The sequence below is a fragment of the Rhinolophus sinicus genome, linkage group LG07 (assembly GCF_036562045.2).
Source record: "Rhinolophus sinicus isolate RSC01 linkage group LG07, ASM3656204v1, whole genome shotgun sequence".
Lineage (NCBI taxonomy): Eukaryota > Metazoa > Chordata > Mammalia > Chiroptera > Rhinolophidae > Rhinolophus > Rhinolophus sinicus.
The window spans coordinates 68160295-68179235 of NC_133757.1; the positions used below are offsets into that span (position 1 = coordinate 68160295).

The 18941-nt window shown below is 59.0% G+C and overlaps 1 protein-coding gene across 3 annotated transcripts; it reads left to right on the forward strand.

The window, feature by feature from the left end:
* The first annotated feature begins 780 nt into the window (after positions 1-780).
* ABCA7 (ATP binding cassette subfamily A member 7) lies at positions 781-18187 on the forward strand. Of its 3 annotated transcripts, none has more exons than XM_074337386.1 (47): positions 781-887; positions 1828-2056; positions 2147-2240; positions 2436-2577; positions 2665-2777; positions 2918-2994; positions 3345-3413; positions 3649-3853; positions 3936-4075; positions 4225-4341; positions 4556-4723; positions 4908-5125; positions 5407-5583; positions 5940-6162; positions 6301-6522; positions 6599-6800; positions 7078-7188; positions 7406-7577; positions 7886-8017; positions 8104-8243; positions 8468-8605; positions 8830-9014; positions 9098-9170; positions 9498-9700; positions 9909-9969; positions 10164-10268; positions 10358-10512; positions 10734-10858; positions 10940-11038; positions 11253-11540; positions 11750-11782; positions 11902-12079; positions 12164-12333; positions 12691-12889; positions 13097-13212; positions 13505-13649; positions 13737-13860; positions 14213-14342; positions 14415-14535; positions 14610-14672; positions 15315-15421; positions 15602-15743; positions 16355-16489; positions 16559-16662; positions 16930-17022; positions 17322-17562; positions 17673-18187. In XM_074337386.1, exons 2-47 carry the CDS (start codon positions 1991-1993, stop codon positions 17826-17828), a joined length of 6477 nt encoding a protein of 2158 aa, XP_074193487.1. In that variant the 5' UTR covers positions 781-887; positions 1828-1990; the 3' UTR covers positions 17829-18187. The 3 variants fall into 3 exon arrangements, with proteins under 3 accessions (XP_074193487.1, XP_019599718.2, XP_074193488.1); XM_019744159.2 differs by having other exon boundaries at positions 12691-12868; XM_074337387.1 differs by lacking the exon at positions 9098-9170 and having other exon boundaries at positions 8868-9014.
* The last annotated feature ends 754 nt before the right edge of the window (positions 18188-18941 follow it).

Genomic DNA, 18941 nt, shown 5'->3' on the forward strand with positions numbered 1-18941 from the left:
CCTGGCTGGTTAAAAAGGTTGGGGCCTCAACACCACTGCCACCCCCACACTGACAGCTGGGGCTCCACCCAGCACTCCATCATTGAACCTCAGGTGTTTGCTTGTGCCTTCACTAGGCCTGGAGTTCCCTCCCTGACAAACTCCTATTCATCTGAAAAGCCCCAACAGCAAAAACCCCTCCTTCCTCCACGGAGCCCTCCCCACACTGCTCGCCCTTCCCAGTGCCTTCAGAGCTGTGGAGCCACACCATTGTTTTATCTTCAACATGATCTTGTGAAACATACCCAATTTTGCGGAACAGGCAACCGATCCCGAGATTTTCCTGAAAATCATGGCGACCATTAAGACCCAGGACTATGATCTTAGACTGTTGGGGCCCCTGTGCCCCTTCTGCCATCACCTGTATCACTGGGCACTAGGGAATATTTGTGAAATGAAGAATAGTTGAAGCCCCGTTTTCCTGATGGACAAATGCAGGGTAATAGGGCGAGTCTGGCTAGGTCCCTCGGGAGAGGGGAGAAAGGGACTTCCTACTACCGGAACTGCATTGAGGGCGTCTAGGGATCCTGGCGCCCCGCCACCCCATGGTGATGCAGCAAGAGGCGAGTGGAGCGGTCCCTTTAAGTAAACCGGCTCGGTCGCCCCGCTGTGACCCCACCCGCTCATTCGGCGTGCGGAGCCCCGGCTGGCCCGGTTTGTGAGTGGCGGACATCATTACCAATAGTAGTGCGCAGGGGCGGAGCCCGACGCTGCCGAGGGCGTGGGATGTAACGTTCTGTCTGCTGCAGCGGCGCCGCCCCCACTGGGGGGGGGCTTCTCTTAAAGGGGCCGCGTTTCCAGGCGGCTGTCGGGCGGAGGGAAAGGGGCTAGCACTGGGGACTGGAACGGTGAGAGGGTCCCAGAGAGAAAGGAAGGCCTTGAGAGGTTGCGGGGGTGGAGATGAGTGGGAAGGAGGCAGGATCCCTGGGAATTAGGGGGTATGGGCCGAGTCCAGACTGGCTCACCTTGGCTCCTTGCCAGTTAAGTGTTGGGGGATAGCAGAATCGACCACTAATTCTCAAGGGGGAGATTGGGTATTAAAGTCAACTGAGAGGGACTTTGCTATCGTACACCTGCAGCCCCTTTTCCCCGTTAGAACTCCAAGCTTTCTGCCCTGGTTTTACAAATGGAGAAACAGGCTGGTCCCGCAGATTCCACTTGATGTAAAGAAGAGTTATAGAGTAGGGGTCCGGGGTCTTGGGTTCTAGTTCCCTCTTCGTATGTGAGCTGTGGCATCTCCCTGCCCCTCTGGCGGCTTCAGTTTCCCTATCTGTGAAATCATGAAGTAGGCCAGAGCTGGACAGTTCCAAGCAAGGGACGGTCAAGAATAGCTGGTTCCAGCAGCTTCCATCGCTGCCTCTTCTCCTAACCCATTTTCTGGATTTTGGGGTTCTTCTGAGTGATAAATAATACAAGAGGGGTGGGCAGAACTGGGATCCTGCCTCCAGCCGGGTGACTCTGCTCCTCTCTGTCTCTTTGGGCTCCTGGGTTGACCTGTGTTCCAGCCAGGCGTATCCAGCCAGCACCCAATGCTATTATCATTGGGGAAGAGCAAGGGGAATGGGGAGTCTTTCCCAGGTTGGGGATAAGGCTGGGGGCCAGGATATGGAGGCCCCCAAGTGGGCTTAGGGTAGAGCCTGGTGATGAAAGAGTTAATCCGACGCCCCGCCCCCTGAAGGATTAGAGGATGGGCGTTCGTACCACAGCTGTAGCCCTGCAGAGAGCGACAGCCCTGATAGCCAATAAGATGCAAGGGCAGGGCTCACATTGGCTCACTCCACCCCTTAGGTGGAGTAGGCACTCACTGTTTGCCTGACTCAGGGCCGTGCGTCCAGGAATCCTGCTCGACGGGATAGAGGAACCAGGTTCAGAGAGGGACAGAGAGTTGCCCGCAGCCACACAGCATGTCCTCAGCTTGACCCCTCCATCCTATCTCCTATCTGTTCCTACCATGGCCTTCTGGACGCAGTTGATGCTGCTGCTTTGGAAGAATTTTCTGTATCGTAGGAGACAGCCGGTAACTCCCGGGCATTTGGGCCAGGGTGGAGAGGCCCAGGCGCCTCACTCACACTGTTCCCCACCACCCCTCTTGTTGCGTCTCCCCCAGATCCAGTTCCTGGTGGAATTGTTTTGGCCTCTCTTTCTGTTCTTCATCCTGGTGGCTGTCCGCCATTCCCACCCCCCACTGGAGCAGCATGAATGTAAGCCCCCCAGGGTCCAGGTACTTTGTGTAAGGGGGGAGGCAAGGGGTCACCCTATCCAAAGGGCTCCAGTGAGCAAGCGCCAGGGAGCGCAGACCCAGTAACCAATAAACAGCTGAGAGTGAGCGCTCTGGCCAGAGGGTGGGATCATGGTGAGGATTCCTGCAAGGCCTTCAACACCTGGTGTCCCCACAGGTCACTTCCCCAACAAGCCTCTGCCCTCAGCGGGCACCATACCCTGGCTCCAGGGTCTCCTCTGTAATGTGAACAACACCTGCTTCCCGCAGCGCACGCCCGGTGAGGAGCCTGGTGTCTTCAGCAACTTTAATGACACCCTGTGAGCAAGCGTTGTGGGTGCGGTGGCCGTGGGCAGGTATGGGGGTATCTGCCCAGCCCCTGCCTCCCACCCTCTCTCTGTCTGCAGGGTCTCCCGGCTCCTGGCAGATGCCCGCATTGTCCTCGGGGGCCCCAGTGCCCACAGGATGCTGGCCAGCCTGGGGAAGCTGATGCCCACACTAAGGGCTGCACGCAGAGCAGGTGAGAGGGCCAGGGTCCTCTGGCAAGTGGGGCTGAGCTCTGAGCCTCCACTTGCCCAGCTGTGAAATGGGCATGGGGTGGGGGTGGGGTTTTAGGCCAAGCTTAGCCTAATCCTGTGCTTCCATGTATTCCTCCTCCAGACTGGCCTCAGTCGAGTGACCGGCCACAGGAGGGACCATCCCTGACCACTGAGCTGCTGGGGACACTCTTGCGAGGGGTGAGGTGGAGCAGGGTTGACTTTGGGAGTCCTGGCACCACCCCATCCAGGTCCAGCACATTGCTTCCCTCCCAGGGCTGCTGATTCCAGCCTCCAAGCCTTTGGACTGTTTCTGGCACCAGGAGTGATGTTCTTTGGCCTCTCGATGCCCAGACAGGCCGTGTTGGGCATGGTGGTGGTTCTAACCTTTGACACCTTGAATGAATCCGTATGCCTCTCAGAGCCTCAGTTTCCCTATTTATAAAATGGAATCTGTGATAGTACGGACTGCCTAGGAGCCTGGCAAAGTGCTTGACTCCTAGTGAGACCTCAGTCAAGGTCATAGTCACCTTTGTCATCTTTCTTTCCAGGAGTCCCTGAGGTCAGTGCTGGGCCAAGTCCAGGAGTCAGTGGAAGCAGCAGAGGACCTGGCCCAGGAGGTAAGAGATCCCCTCATCCTCCACCCCAGGCCGGAAACTATAAGGATGAGCTGCCTGATAAGGGGGTGACAGGACAGCCCTGGGCACTTCCCTTGGGTGGGTTTTTTTTCAGGGGACTTGAGCAGAAAGAGCCAGAGAAGACATTCCTGGCAGGGTGCCCTGCTCTGGTTAAGGTTTGGTGGTGGAACCATGCAGGAGGGAGGACTGATAGTGCCCCTTGGTGACCTCTCTCCAGCTCCGGGGGCTGCCCAGCCTGGCAGAGCTGCGTGCACTGTTACAGAGACTCCGAGAGACAGGTGGTCCCCTGGAGGCAGTGTCAGAAGCCCTCTGCAGTGCCAGGGGGCCTAGTGTCCCTGGGGGGCCCTCTCTCAATTGGTATGAGGCCAGCGACCTAAAGGAGTTGGTGGGGCAGGAGCCTGTCCTACCTGACAATGGCCTGAGTGAGTAACTGACCTGGATTTCCCAGTCTGGGAAATGGGGTGGTGGGTGTGGGGGAAGGGCCTCATGGCACCCCCGTCCCAGGCCCTGCCTGCACTGAGTTCATGGGGGCTCTGGATATGCACCCACTGTCCCACCTGCTCTGGAGGCGCCTGAAGCCGCTAGTCCTGGGGAAACTGCTGTTTGCACCCGACACGCCCTTCACCCGGCAGCTCATGGCCCAGGTGAGAGCAGGAGGGGTCCTGGGTCCTCCCTCAGCCCAGGTGGATGACAGACCAGGCTGGGGATGGTCCCAGGAGGCAGGTGCCAGCACTCAGAGGAGGGGTTGTGAACTGGTGAGCCTGGCATTGATCTTGACTCCTGCCACCTGCAGGTGAACCGGACCTTCCAAGAGCTGGCTTTGTTGAAAGATGTCCAGGAAGTCTGGGAGGTGCTGGGACCCCAGTTCTTCAACTTCATGAATGACAGTGCAAATGTAGCCATATTGCAGGTGGGGCCCGGATGGAGGGCGGCAGATGCGTCTACAGCCTCTCCAGCCATATCACCCCCTGCTGAGGGTTAGGGTGTGGGTCAGGGCCTCCTGGACAAGGGTATGGAAGTGAAATGTGGCCTCTATCATAAGGACAAGCCCCAGGGATGGGAAGAGGGGTGATGAGGCATTGAATGCCCCATGCAGACCCCCACCTTCCCCCACCGCCCTCCAGAGGCTCCTGCAAATTCAGGATAAAGGAAGGAGGCAACCAGGACCAGGAGGCCAGAACCAGGTGAAGGTCCTTCAAGCCTTTCTGGATCCCCACAAGGGTGGCCACAGCTGGCAGGAGGTGTATGCTGATGTGGGGCACCTGGTGGGCATGCTTGGCCGTGCAATGGAGGTGAGAGACCGTCCACTTGGGGAACCCTTTGGGGAACCAGCATGCCCTGTGGGGGTTCTGATGGAGGAGTGTGCCCTGCACTGGGGCTCCCAGGAGGAAGCACGGCTCAGCCCAGAGGTGGGGGGCAGCACCCCAGGTGCCTCGAACCCACGCCTAGGCAACACCCCCGTCATCCCTCTCCCAGTGTGTGACCCTGGACAAGCTGGAGGCAGTGCCTTCAGAGGCAGCTCTGGTGGAGCGGGCTCTGGAGCTGCTTGCCCAGCACCGCTTCTGGGCCGGTGTCGTCTTCTTGGGCCCGGAGGACCCTCCAGAGCCAGAACACCTCCCAGGCCCCGGTCACGTGCGCATCAAGATACGCATGGACATAGACAACGTCATCAGAACCAACAAGATCCAGGACAGGTGGGGATGCGGCCACCTGTGGGAGCTGCCGAGAGCGTAATGGGCGGGACCGGGGCATCCGGCTCTCGGAGACCAATGGCAGGCAGAGCCCAGAATTCCTTGGATCAATTGGGCTCCGTGGTGGGTGGGACTAAGCTTGCATAAGGGGCATGCCCAAGGCCTTGGTGGGCGGGGTCAACACCTAGGCTTCATGCTTGGCTGGCACTCAGTTGAGCTGGTGGGTATGGAGCTAAGGTTTCGAAGGACAGAGTCCTGAGAGTTTCCAGCCGTTCCCTTTGCAGGTTCTGGGACCCCGGCCCCGCTGCTGACCCCCTGACAGACATGCACTATGTGTGGGGAGGCTTTGTGTACCTGCAGGACATGCTGGAGCATGCGGCGGTGCGAGTGCTGAGCGGCAGCGCTCCCCGCGCCGGCCTCTACCTGCAGCAGATACCCTACCCCTGCTACGTGGACGATGCGTGAGTGTCCCTCCTCACTCACTCTCCCAGCTGCCAGATTCCTGAGTGTCTGGTGGGACCCAGGCTGCTTTTGGAAAATTTATGCAGTTAAGGCTGCGGACTGCCGATTTAGGTGGACCATACCCCCTGTGACCCGTGTGGCAGGAGAAGCAGGAATCTGCGAGAGTCTGGGGTCTCTGAGTGTAGGGATAACATGGCCTGTGCTGACAGCTGGGATCCTGAGATTGAATGAGGGGGCCTGAGGATAAGGAAGGACGAAGGTGTGTGGCTGGCTGTTCCTTGGGATCCCAGGTTGTGAACCATCATGCCAGATGGGGGCTACACAGCGTCTCTAGCCTCCACCCCTGCTGCCCCAGGTTCCTGCGTGTGCTGAGCCGGTCGCTGCCACTCTTTCTGACGCTGGCCTGGATCTACTCTGTGGCGCTGACGGTGAAGGCTGTGGTTCGCGAGAAGGAAACACAGCTGCGCTACATGATGCGTACCATGGGGCTCAGTGGTGCTGTGCTATGGCTGGGCTGGTTCCTCAGCTGCCTTGGGCCCTTCCTTCTCAGCACTGTACTGCTCGTGCTGGTACTCAAGGTGGGCGTGCCTCAGTCTTCCAGGCTGCAGAATGGACTTGCGCACAGGGGAGGGTAACAGGCAGGAGGTGCCTTGCGTGGGTGAGCACCTCTGCGCAAATCCGTGCGCCTGACCCTGACCTCCCTTTGCCTCCTGCAGCTTGGGGACATTCTCCCCTACAGCCACCCAGTTGTGCTCTTCCTGTTCTTGGCTGCCTTCGCTGTGGCCACAGTGGTCCAAAGCTTCTTGCTGAGCACCTTCTTCTCCCATGCTAACCTGTCGGCCGCTTGTGGAGGCCTCATCTACTTCGTGCTGTATCTGCCCTATGTGCTGTGCGTAGCCTGGCGAGACCAGCTACCTGCAGGTGTCCGCGTGGCCGCGGTGAGAGCTGGACGGGGTGAGGTGGGAGATTCTTTCAGCTGTGCTTGATCGCTGACCTACCCGCCCCCACCCACAGAGTCTTCTGTCACCAGTGGCTTTTGGCTTTGGCTGTGAGAGCCTGGCGCTGCTAGAGGAGCAAGGAGAGGGCGTGCAGTGGCACAACATGGGCACCAGGCCTGCGGTTGATGTCTTCAGCCTGGCCCAGGTCTCGGGCCTTCTGCTGCTGGATGCCATGCTCTATGGCCTCTCCACTTGGTACCTGGAGGCCGTGTGCCCAGGTGAGCCCTATGAGTAGGGACTCCCACTGTGTGCACCTGCACCAAGGAGACTGGGCTGAGGGGCAGGGCCCGCCCAGGATGGGGTGGACCCTAGGCCAGAGGGTGGGGGTTCCTAGTGCACGCAAACATGTGGCTGCGTTTGAGGGATGGCCTGGGGCAGGTGGATGGGGTTTCCTAGTTACCTCCTACTTGGATGCCATGATCCCAAGTGTATGGCCAGAAGCTGGTGTGCTCCAGGGGAATGGGCTCAGAGGGTAACTGAGCACTGCTCCCCCAGGCCAGTATGGGATCCCGGAACCGTGGGACTTTCCGTTCCGGAGGAGCTACTGGTTTGGGCCTAGACCCCCCAAGGGACCCACCCTGCCTCCAGACCCAAAGGACCCGAAGGGTGAGGAGATAAGCCTTAATAGCCACTTCCTGTCTGGACCCCCAGGTTCCCCAAAAACCCAAGTTCCCACAGATCTACCTCTGGACACTCCCAGCTCCCCAGGCCCATGTGGGTTTACTGAACTCCTATAGACTGCAACCCAGAAGGCCTCTGACTCCAAAGACTAGTTCTAAGGGCCTCCCAAGGGCTCCTGCAGCTGATTACCTTTCTTCCACAGAGCTGGTGGAAGAGGCTCCACCTGGCCTGATTCCAGGGGTCTCCATACGGGGCCTGGAAAAGCACTTTCCTGGCAACCCGACACCTGCCCTGCGTGGGCTCAGCCTGGATTTCTACCAGGGCCACATCACTGCCTTACTGGGCCATAACGGCGCTGGCAAGACAACCACATTGTGAGTGGCTGCCACCCCCTTCCTTCCCCTGGGCCTCGGTTTATACATCTGTTCAATGGAAAGGCATCTGGGGCTGGAAGGTTCCTGTCTCTGCAGTGGGGGATGGGACCCCAGTTCACTTTACATACAATAGGCAGGAGATGACTGTTTTCTCTGAGCTTCTTGTTCTTTTCTGTAGAACAGGGCATGACATGCCTTTGGTCTGGGCATACAATAATAGGTGCTCTATAAATGCTGTTGCCCCTTCTTTGGGGGCTTCAATTTCCACTTTTGAAGGAATAGCTGCTCTGTGACCCTTGTACCCTTAGGTCCATCCTGAGTGGCCTTTTTCCACCCACTGGTGGATCTGCCTGTGTCCTGGGCCATGACATCCGGTCCAGCATGGCGTCCATCCGGCCCCACCTGGGCATCTGTCCCCAGTACAACATGCTGTTTGACATGTGAGTCCCCACGGGCCTGGGAGGGACTGGGTGTTCTCTGTTAGCCTGCCTGCCGTGGTGGTCATTGCTTTCGTCTACGGCTGCAGGCTGACCGTGGATGAGCACCTCTGGTTCTATGGCCGGTTGAAGGGACTGAGTGCAGCTGCCATTGGCCCAGAGCAGGACCGTCTGTTGCAGGACGTGGGGCTTGTTCCTAAGCGGCACGCACAGACACGCCACCTCTCTGGTGAGCTTAGCCTGGGGAGGAGTCTCCAGGTCCATAGGAGATGAGGCTGGGGAGGGAGCTGGGGTTTTATCCCAAGGTTAATGGGAAGCCAGAGGAAATCTAAGGGACCCAGAAGGAGCCAGGCTTTGAGGTCCAGGTGGGTGGGAAAGGACTGTGGAGAGGGGAGGCAGCCCTGCTGAAGATAGGGGGGTCATGCTGAGATCCCAGTTGCTGTCCCTGCCCAGGTGGGATGCAGCGGAAGCTTTCAGTGGCCATTGCCTTTGTGGGTGGCTCCCAGGTCGTTATCCTGGATGAGCCTACAGCTGGAGTGGACCCTGCTTCCCGTCGCAAAATTTGGGAACTGCTGCTCAAATACCGGAAAGGTAAGTGTTGGAGGTGGCCTAAGGTTCCCCTGGATTCTGCTTGAGGAGCCAGAAAAAGGTTTCTGATGAGAAGAAAAGGTTTCTAATGAGGAGGTGCTGGGGATGGGGTTTTGAGGGATGAGTATGAGTTTGCCACATGGGGCAGGCAATTCCTGACAGAGGCTATAGCTTAGCCAAAGACCTGAGGGCTCGATAGTACATGTGGGTTGGGTCCCTTTGCCCAGGTTGCACACTGATTCTTTCCACCCAGCACCTGGATGAGGCGGAGCTCTTAGGAGACCGTGTGGCAGTGGTGGCAGGTGGCCGCTTATGTTGCTGTGGCTCCCCACTCTTCCTGCGTCGTCACTTGGGATCCGGCTACTACCTGACATTGGTAAAGGATGGCAAGCCCCTGGCTGTCAGCACAAAGGTGAGGGCTAGAGCTGACCCTTGACCCCCGATGGCCCTGTCCAGCCCTGATGGCCATGACAGTTGGTGCCCCTCTACCCACAGGGTGATTTTGACTTGGAGGACAGCATGGATGCCGGGCAGGAAAGGGAGCCAGGCAGCCAGGGTAGATGGGCCGGTAAGGGCTGGTGTGGCAGAGCCAGAGGGAGGGTCTGATGGCAGTGGCTTGGTTCAGGGCAACAGGGCTTTATGATCCCAGACTGGACCCCTGGCCCTGAGCTGAGCCCAGACAGAAATCTATGTCTGAGCCTGGATGACTCCAGCTCTCACCCCAGATCAGGTACTGCCCTCAGGTGCTTAGCCCTGACCTCCTCTGCCTGCAGGCACAGGCCCCTTGTGGATCACCCTAGCCCCTTTCCCCAGGGAGGCTGGGATGGGAGGGGTGAGGCAGCAGCTAGGGCTTCTCACCCTGCCAGGGCTCCTGATGTAACCCCCGTCCACCCAGGTGTACCCCAGCTGCTGGCCATGGTGCAGCGTCAGGTTCCTGGGGCACGGCTGGTCGAGGATCTGCCCCACGAGCTGGTGCTGGTGTTGCCCTATGGGGGCGCCCTAGATGGCAGCTTCACCCAGCTCTTCCATGAGCTGGACCAGCATCTGGGGGAGCTGGGGCTAGCCAGCTACGGGATCTCTGACACCAGCCTCGAGGAGGTATGGCAACTGAGGGAGGGCTGCCTGGAGGAGGTGGTGCTTAGAAGGGGTGCTTATTGACTGCAGGGCACCCCAGGGAGGAGGCCAGGCAGGTGTGGAGGCCTGAGACTCAGAGTCCCTTGAGGAGTATAGGGGTTGAGTGGCACTCGAGTCCCCAGCGCCTTCCTGTGGTTTCCCAGGCTCTGAGCTCCCTGCTTTGTTTCCCTAGATCTTCCTGAAGGTGGTAGAAGACTGTGCTGTGGACACGGACACAGAGGGTGCAGCCTCAGGTCCCTGTCCTTGATCCCTAACTGCAGTCCAGGGTTGGACCTGACTTTATACCAAGTCCTGATTCCTGGCTGAGTCTGCCCCAAGGCATAGCCCTGACCTCCATCCCTGATTCCTAATCCCCTTCATCTGTGTCCCTTGACCTTGACCCAGACCCCAGGCTGAGCATTAACCCCTGACCCTGGTGGCTCCACAGCTGGCAGCCACAGACAGCACCCGTGCACGGGCATTACTCACCCAGATGTGACTACGCGGCTCAAAATTCTGCTCAAGGAGTCAGCCCTAGAGAATGGAGAGCCAGGTGAGTTGTCCTACCCTGACCTTGTGGACCTATTCTGTGGCCCGTCCTGGTCCCCTCGGCATGAGCAGTGATCCTCCCATCTTCCGCAGTCGGGTCTGCCCCAGAGACACAGGCCCTGCAGGGCTCAGGGCCCAAGGCCACAGGCCGGGTACAGGGCTGGGCGCTGACCTGCCAACAGCTCCGGGCCTTGCTACTCAAGCGCTTTCTGCTTGCCTGCCGCAGCCGCCGTGGCCTGTTTGCACAGGTGAGGGGTGCTAAGACCCAGGGAGGGTGCATGGGAGACCCTGGATGCCTGTTCTCCACTCTGTGGCCTCATTCAACTGCCTAACCCCAGGTGTATCCCCTACCCTGCACACCTTTATTGAGAGCACTGAGGAGCCATGGATGGTTGTAGAGCGGGAGCAGGAAAGGGTACGGCAGACCTGGAGGGTGGGTGGGGAAGGTAGCTGATGGCTGGTCCTTCAGATTGTGCTGCCTGCGCTGATTGTGGGCTTGGCGTTGGTGTTCAGCCTCATCGTGCCTCCTTTTGGGTACTACCCGGCTCTGCGGCTTAGTCCCAGCATGTATGGTGCCCAGATGTCTTTCTTCAGGTGAGGAGGAAAAGGAGAGGGGCCTGGTGGCGAGAGGAGCAGGAACCCATGGGCATAGCTTTGACCTTGCACCTCCCACAGTGAGGATGCCCCAGGGGACCTTGAGCATGCCCGCCTGCTGGAGGCACTGCTGGAAGAGGCAGGATTGGAGGACCCCTACATGCAGAACAGTTCCCACAGGTGAGGCCCCCGGACTGGACCTTGCCTCTCTCTGGCCTCAGTTTCCCTGTCTGGGCTCTGGCCAGTGGTCCTCAAGGGTGCCTGCAGCATCCCCCATCCCTGCTTGGAACCTGGGAGCCTCCACATTTCAGCATCCCTGGGAGTGGGGTACCCACAGCCCTGTCCTGCCCTGTCCCCGTAAGTTGGTGCCCACAGCCCTGCCCCACCCCCCCAGGGCACCTGAGTGCACACAGCCCACTGTCTGCTGGTTCTCGGTTCCTGAGCTTCCCGCCAACGTGGCCAAGATCTTGGCCAGTGGCAACTGGACCCTGGAGTCTCCATCCCCTGCCTGCCAGTGCAGCCGGCCTGGTTCCCGCCTCCTGCTGCCCGACTGCCCTGCCGCAGCTGGTGGGCCCCCACCACCCCAGGTGCTGACCAGCTCAGGTGAAGTTGTGCAGAATCTGACAGGCCGGAACCTATCCTACTTCCTGGTCAAGACCTACCCGCGCCTGGTGCACCAGGGGTGAGCCACAGCTGGACTCGGTGTGCCTGGCTGTCACATGGGTCCTCAGGCCCAGGAGATGGTCTGGTATCCAGGGAGGTCAGGGTGGATATCAGGGCTGAGGGCCTCCTGAGTGCCATGCCTCACCCCTTTCTGTTTGTCTCACCCGACCCCCAGCACCCGGCATTGTCTGTCTCCCTCACATCTCTCTTTCTCTCTCTCTCTCTCAGCCTGAAGACTAAGAAATGGGTGAATGAGGTTAGGTGAGGCAGGGCCCCTGCCCTGGGTTCCCTTCCTGCGCCCTCTGCCTGCCCACTAGGGGGCTCTCCCATCTCATCCGCCCTGGCCAACAGCTCCCACTACCTGCTCCCACTCCCCACAGGTATGGGGGCTTCTCCCTGGGGGGCCGAGACACAGGCCTGCCCTCAGGGCATGAGGTGGGCCGCTCACTGGAGGAGCTGCGTGTGCTGCTGAGCCCCCAGTCTGGTGGGGCGCTCGACCGTGTCTTGAACAACCTCACAAAGTGGGCTCATGGTCTGGACGCGCAGGACAGCCTCAAGGTGGAAATGAGGTAGTGGGCAGGTGGCTGGCAGGGGTAGGGCTGACCCCATTGTCTTGACCCCTCGGCCCTGACCCCACCCTAGATCTGGTTCAACAACAAGGGCTGGCACGCCATGGTTGCCTTTGTCAACCGAGCCAACAATGCCCTCCTACACGCCCGCCTGCCCCTAGGCCCTGCCAGCGGTGCCTACAGCATCACCACACTCAACCACCCTCTGAACCTCACCAAGGAGCAGCTGTCTGAGGCCATGCTGTGAGTCCCTCTGCCCTGTGTGTCTTCCCCCACCTGTTTCCCGATTGTTTTTGGATGGTGGAGCTGGATTTGCACTCTGCATGCTCTTGCTTTATAAATGGGGAGCAGCAAATGCCCCTGTCCACTCCCTAGGCCAGGGTGATGGGACATCGTCAGGCTCAGTGTACTCGTCTCCCCCCAACAGCCCGCACGTCCTTGTCACATCAACCTTTACCCTCCTGGAGACCTGTCCAACCTCTCCCTGCCAAGTGACCCACCCACCCTCATCCCCAAATGGCATGGGCCATCTCCCACACGTGACCAGCCCTGTGGCATGCACAATTCTGCCCTGAATAGCTCATGCACCCCTGCCCCCAGGATGGCCTCCTCTGTGGACGTGCTTGTCTCCATCTGCGTGGTCTTTGCCATGTCCTTCGTCCCAGCCAGCTTCACCCTTGTCCTCATCGAGGAGCGCGTCACCCGAGCCAAACACCTGCAGTTCATGGGCGGCCTGCCCCCCACACTCTACTGGCTTGGCAACTTTCTCTGGGACATGGTGCAGGGACTGCCCAGAGGGGTGGGGGCCCAGACACCACTTGTCACTGCCCCTTCTGGCCCCTTCCTGGGCAGGGACTTGTCGAGGATGGCCAGGGTGAAGTTTTGGGACTGTGGGAGACCTCATGTCCTGCTACCCCAAACACAGGGTGGTCAGAGTGGGTTAAGGGGCTGAGGGTATCAGTGCCCATCCCTGCACAGTTGAAGGTAACTGCCATCTCTTGTGCAGTGTAACTACTTGGTGCCAGCATGCATTGTGGTGCTCATCTTTCTGGTCTTCCAGCAGAGGGCGTACGTGGCCCCTGCCAACCTGCTCACCCTTCTGCTGTTGCTGCTACTGTATGGGTGAGACCCCCAGACCCTCAAGTCCTATTCTTACTGACCTCCCCTCCCTGCCAACACTGTTGAGTGAGATGGGACTCAGTGGCAGCGCCCAAGGAGAGGAAGAGGATATGGAGGTCTGAGGTGACCCCAAGTGAGATCTAATTCAATAGTGTGCCAAGGTGGCTTTAAAAGCTCATCTTAATTCACATTAATAGGGGTCTGCAGTGCAGAAGATAGGAGGAGAGCTCTGTATTCCTCTCATGGCTGCTCAGCCCTCTTGAGTGGTTACCTGACAACTTCTTTTGCCCTTCAGCTGGTCAATAACGCCGCTCATGTACCCAGCCTCCTTCTTCTTCTCCGTGCCCAGCACGGCCTACGTGGCGCTCACCTGCATCAACCTCTTTATTGGCATTAATGGCAGCATGGCCACCTTCGTGCTTGAGCTCTTCTCTGATCAGGTAGGACCCTGTAAGGCTGGTCCTCCGGCTGGGGCTGGGCTGGGGCCTTAGCTTTTGATCCTTCTCCCTCTTTCTTCCCCTGAACAGAAGCTGCAGAAGGTGAGCCGCATCCTAAAACAGGTCTTCCTTATCTTCCCCCACTTCTGCCTGGGTCGGGGGCTCATCGACATGGTGCGGAACCAGGCCATGGCTGATGCCTTTGAGCGCTTCGGTGAGAACTTCCCTCAAAGTGGGGAAGTGCCAGCCAAGAATCAGTTATACAGGGTAGGGACAAACAGCAGTCCCCAGGAAGAGAACTGAAGGTCTTAGGTGGCCCCAAGTTTGGGTCAAATTAGAGGTACAGAAAAGCAGCCATAGAAGATAATTCTATCTTGGATTATATCACAAGAGGTCTAAGGCCCTAAATAATGGAGGTTGTGATACCACTGTTCTATATCAATTAGACTCCAGTTGAGTGGCCTATCCAGTTCTTGGTCCCTTATGAACTCAAGCTGACCTAGATGGGGAGGGGCTCAGAAACCAAGCCCCTTTAAGAACACAGTCTCTCCTTCCTGTTCCCACAGGAGACAGGCAATTCCAGTCACCCCTGCGCTGGGAGGTGGTCGGCAAGAACCTCTTGGCCATGGTGGTACAGGGGCCCCTCTTCCTCCTCTTCACACTCCTGCTACAGCACCGCACACTCCTCCTGCCACAGTCAGTGGGGACCAGGGCAGTGTGGCAGGGGCCGGGATCTGGCTTTGGGCCCACTGTTGTATCTCTCCTTAGACCCAAGCTGAAGCTGCTGCCCTCCCTGGGGGAGGAGGATGAGGATGTGGCCCGTGAGCGGGAACGTGTGATCCAAGGGGCCACCCAGGGAGACGTGTTGGTACTGCGGGACCTGACCAAGGTTGGTGCAGAGCGCTGGGTGAGGGAGCTTCCACTGGCCCACCCACCTTTCTCAGGGTCCTGCACTCCTTCTAGGTGTATCCTGGGCAGAAGACACCAGCTGTCAACCGCCTGTGTCTGGGGATCCCCCCCGGTGAGGTGAGTGCAGGGTGGAGGTCCTGGTGCAGGGGCAGTGAGAGGCTGCCCTACTGCATGCCCACTGCCCTATATTGAACTCCTGTGTGCCTTTTGCCCTTTATTTACAACCTACTGGCTGCTGACATTTGAGCTCCTGTTTTAAGCCCAAAAACTCTCATTAAGCACCAACTGCATGCTTGCATTTAGAGCCCTACTGTGTGCAATAAGGTATTAGTAAGACCATACTGAGGACAAGCATATTCATTATTGAGCACCTATTGGGTGCCACCACACATGCCAGTAACCTTTATCAAGCACCTACTGTGTGCTAGCCAACATCTCCACCTCAGGCTGACTGCACTCAGCCTGAGTACCGCCCCACCCCCCCATGTGGCAGAAAACACTCAGAAATCTCGAGTTCCGATATGTATGGCACACTTGTTATTTATGACCTTTATAGGATACCTACTGTGTGCCAGGATCCCATGTGCCAATAATCCCTCCTTGCTAAGTGACAGCCCTCTGCCTCCCTCCACACCCCAATATTTGCCCCAGGGATCACTCTTGCTCAGAGCCCTCCATACAGAAACTTAGAAACCCACCCAGAATCAGAGGCATTGGATCTGAGGCCTTGTCAAATGCCCTCTGTGGATGTCATCACAGTGTTTCGGGCTGCTGGGCGTGAATGGAGCAGGGAAGACATCCACATTTCGCATGGTGACTGGGAACACACTGCCTAGCGGGGGTGAGGCCATTCTGGCAGGCCACAGGTGAGGGGACTCTGGATGGGGGCGGGGCCCTGAGCCTGCAACATTGCCACAAAGGGACAGGGTGGGCCCCGAGATACCCCATCCCTTACCCGAGTGGTCTGAGGTAGGTGGCTCCCTGTGTTTGTCCTAGCATGCCTAGGGTCTAGCCAGTTCCCTGAACCCCCTGTCCACCATCCTCAGCATGACCCAGGAACCAGTCACCGCACACTGCCACATGGGTTACTGCCCTCAGTCGGATGCCATTTTCGAGCTGCTGACTGGCCGTGAGCACCTGGAGCTGTTTGCACGCCTTCGTGGCGTCCAGGAGGCCGAGGTTGCCCAGGTGACCCACTACCCTGCCAGGACCTCTGGATCCCAGCCCTCACTGGCTCTCCTTGGCCCTGTGAGGTCCACCTGCCCTTTATCCTCTGGACACTGCCCCTGTCCTCCCCCAGCTCCTACATTCATGTGGGTCCACTGCTGCCTCCCTACTCAGGGACCTGCCCGCTCTCCATGACTCCACCTCTGGCTGAGGACTTAGAGCGCCCCCTTCCCCCATTGCCCTAGGCCCCACCCTCCAGGTGTCAGTCCCACCCAATGCTTGCTCTGGCCCCAACTCCTTTATTTACCTTCTCCCCATCCTAGCCCCAGCCCTACCACTCCCATCCTCTCTGGTCCTGCCCTCGGCTCGGGTTCCACACGCTCACTATGCCCCCTCTACCTGGCCCCAGTTTCACTCTGATCTCCCAAAGGTCACTCTGGTGACCCCGCTCACTCTGGTGCCCCCCTGCTCTGGTCCCTCCACTCCGCTGTTCCCAAGTTCACTTTGGTCCCCCCTGCTCACTCTGCCCCCAATCCCCGCTCACTCTGGCCTCCCTGCTTACTCTGGTCCCTCTAACTCTCATTTGGTCCCCCCACATTTATTCTGGTCGCCTACCACTCTGGTTCGTCCAGACAGCGAGCATGGGCCTGGCACACCTAGGGCTCCGGCAGTACGCTGACTGGCCTGCGGGCACCTACAGCATCGGCAACAAGCGGAAGCTGGCAACGGCTGTGGCTCTGGTGGGGGACCCGCCAGTGGTCTTTCTGGTATGTGTGTTTGGGACTTGGGTAGGGGTGGGGCTAGTCTTACTGCATCTTACCTTCGCCTCCTCTCAGGACGAGCCAACTACCGGCATGGACCCTGGTGCACGGCGCTTCCTCTGGAACAGCTTGCTGGCCATGGTGCAAGAGGGCCGCTCTGTGGTGCTCACCTCGCATAGGTGGGGCCCATGCCTGGATCCTGGGGCTGTGGGTCAAGGTGGTCCATGCTCTGGGGGGAGAGGTAGACCCAGGGAGAGGATGGCAGACAGCACACAGACAAACGGGATGGGGTGGTCCTGACCGTGGGGGAGGATGCCAAGCCCAAGTGTAAGGACATGGGGCAGAAGACCCTGACTCCCAGGACCAAGCGATCTGGAGATGGGTGGGAAGTATTCAGAGTAGAAGTGTGGTCCAGGCTGGAGTTCATGGCACTCGGCCCCCAACAGCATGGAGGAGTGTGAGGCGCTCTGCACGCGCTTGGCCATCATGGTGAACGGGCGGTTCCGCTGCCTGGGGAGCCCCCAGCACCTCAAGGGCAGGTGAGAGGGCAAGGTCTCAAGGGCCTGGCTTGTGTGATTGAGGGCAGGAGTAGGCTGGGTGAGGGTGATGGTGCAGGTGGGGCCAGAGGAGAGGCCAGCATGGCTCTAACAGGGGAAGGAGTGGTGGGTCTTGGGAGAGGCCATATTCGAGAAGGGATGAGTGCTTTATGGAGCAAGGATTGGGGGTGGGGGGATCAAGAGGGGCCAGACATTGAGGGTGGAGCCAGAAGAGAGTCGAAGGGTGGTGTGGGTCCGTTGGGCTGTGGGCCTGTCTAGTAGCCCTGGCCCGCCCACCCCAGATTTGGTGCTGGCCACATGCTGACTGTGCGGGTGCCTGCAACGAACTCTGAGCCTGCAGCAGCCTTTGTGGCAGCAGTGTTCCCAGGGGCCCAGCTACGAGAAGCGCATGGCGGCCGCCTACGCTTCCAGCTGCCAACAGGAGGGCACTGTGCCCTGGCACATGTCTTTGGGGAGCTGGCCACACAAGGGGCAGAACATGGCGTGGAGGACTTCTCAGTGAGCCAGACCACACTGGAGGAGGTGCCCACAGCATCAGGGAGGGTCTGGGGGCAAGGGTGGGGCTGTAGCCCAGCCCTTCAGGCTGACCTTCACTCCTGTCCCCTCGGGCCGCTGGGCTGCCCGCCTGCTAGGTGTTCCTGTACTTCTCTGAGGACCAGGGGAAGGAGGAGGAGGACGAAGACCAGCAGGAGGCAGGAGTGGGGGTGGACCCCAGGCCAGGCCTGCAGGGCCCGAAACTCATCACCAGGTTCCTGGCCAACCCCAGCATGGCAGAGACAGTGCTGTGAGCCCGCTCCTCTTTGGGGCTGGTGGGAGGCCCTGGGTTTGACAAAGGCAGGACAGATGGCCTGGAGTTAGCTCCCAGTCTCCCAGAGGGCCCACTGCCCTGGAGGAAATAAAGCCGTTGTGGGGGCAGCCGGATGGCTCAGTTGGTTAGAGTGCGAGCTCTTAACAACAGGGTTGCTGGTTCGATCCCCGCATGGGATGGTGGGCTGCGCCCTTGCAACTAAGATTGACAACAGTGACTGAATTTGGAGCTGAGCTGCGCCCTCCACAATTAGATTGAAAACAATGACTTGGAGCTGATGGGCCCTGAAGAAACACACTGTTCCCCAATTAAGAAAAATAATAAAACCGTTGTGTGAAACTGTGTGCCTGTGTGTCTGTGTGCTAGGCTACATGTGTGTACACAGATGGCTCTGTGCACACAGCTGGATCCAGCTTGAGTATGTGCACATGTGGGCTTGTAGAAACAGACAACTCAGTACAGGTCTCACAGGGTACAGGTGAGAACCAGCTGACTGGACCCCCAGCTGCAAAAACCTCTGGTGGGCCCACGGAGTGTGTGTGGGGGGTCTCACATGCAAGTGTAGGCTTAATAAGAGCCCAGACACTGGTCTCAAGGATCCCCGAGTGCCACATGGGTCTAGCACCTGAGGGTGGTACCTATGAGTGCCTGGCCATGAAGTGGGCCTGAGGTCAGGGCTCGGGAATGTCTGGGATAGCTTAGAGGAGCCCAGTGCGGGTGGCCCAGACCTCTGGCCTTCCCACCAGGCCAGAAGCCTGCCAGCCAGCCCTCACCTCCTGATCCCGGCCCCAGAGCAATGAGTGGTGGGCAGAAGACCCTCAGGGGACTTCTAGGCTGTGTTTGTGGATGGACCCAGGCCTGTAGAGCTGGGTTTGGCATGAGGGGCTGTGGCCCGTGTGCCCTATGCCCTGGAGAACCACTGCTCTCACCTGAACTCAGTGAGCTCCCGAGCTCCCGTGTTGGGTAACAGGGTTGGGGATTGGGGGTGGGACTCCACAAGGGGGACAGAGAAGGCTCAGACTGGGGTGGGGGGCCCCAAGAATAGGTAGTCATGAAGGGAGGAGATGGGAGTCCATGGGGCATAGAGGGAGGT

Excerpts from the sequence above, each read along its gene's own strand:
- ABCA7 (XM_074337386.1), top strand. The coding sequence starts at position 1,991 with ATGGCCTTCTGGACGCAGTTGATGCTGCTGCTTTGGAAGAATTTTCTG. Across the intron at positions 13,650-13,736 it reads TTGAGCTCTTCTCTGATCAG|AAGCTGCAGAAGGTGAGCCG; the intron begins GTAGGACCCTGT and ends TCCCCTGAACAG. Across the intron at positions 16,490-16,558 it reads ACCCGCCAGTGGTCTTTCTG|GACGAGCCAACTACCGGCAT; the intron begins GTATGTGTGTTT and ends GCCTCCTCTCAG.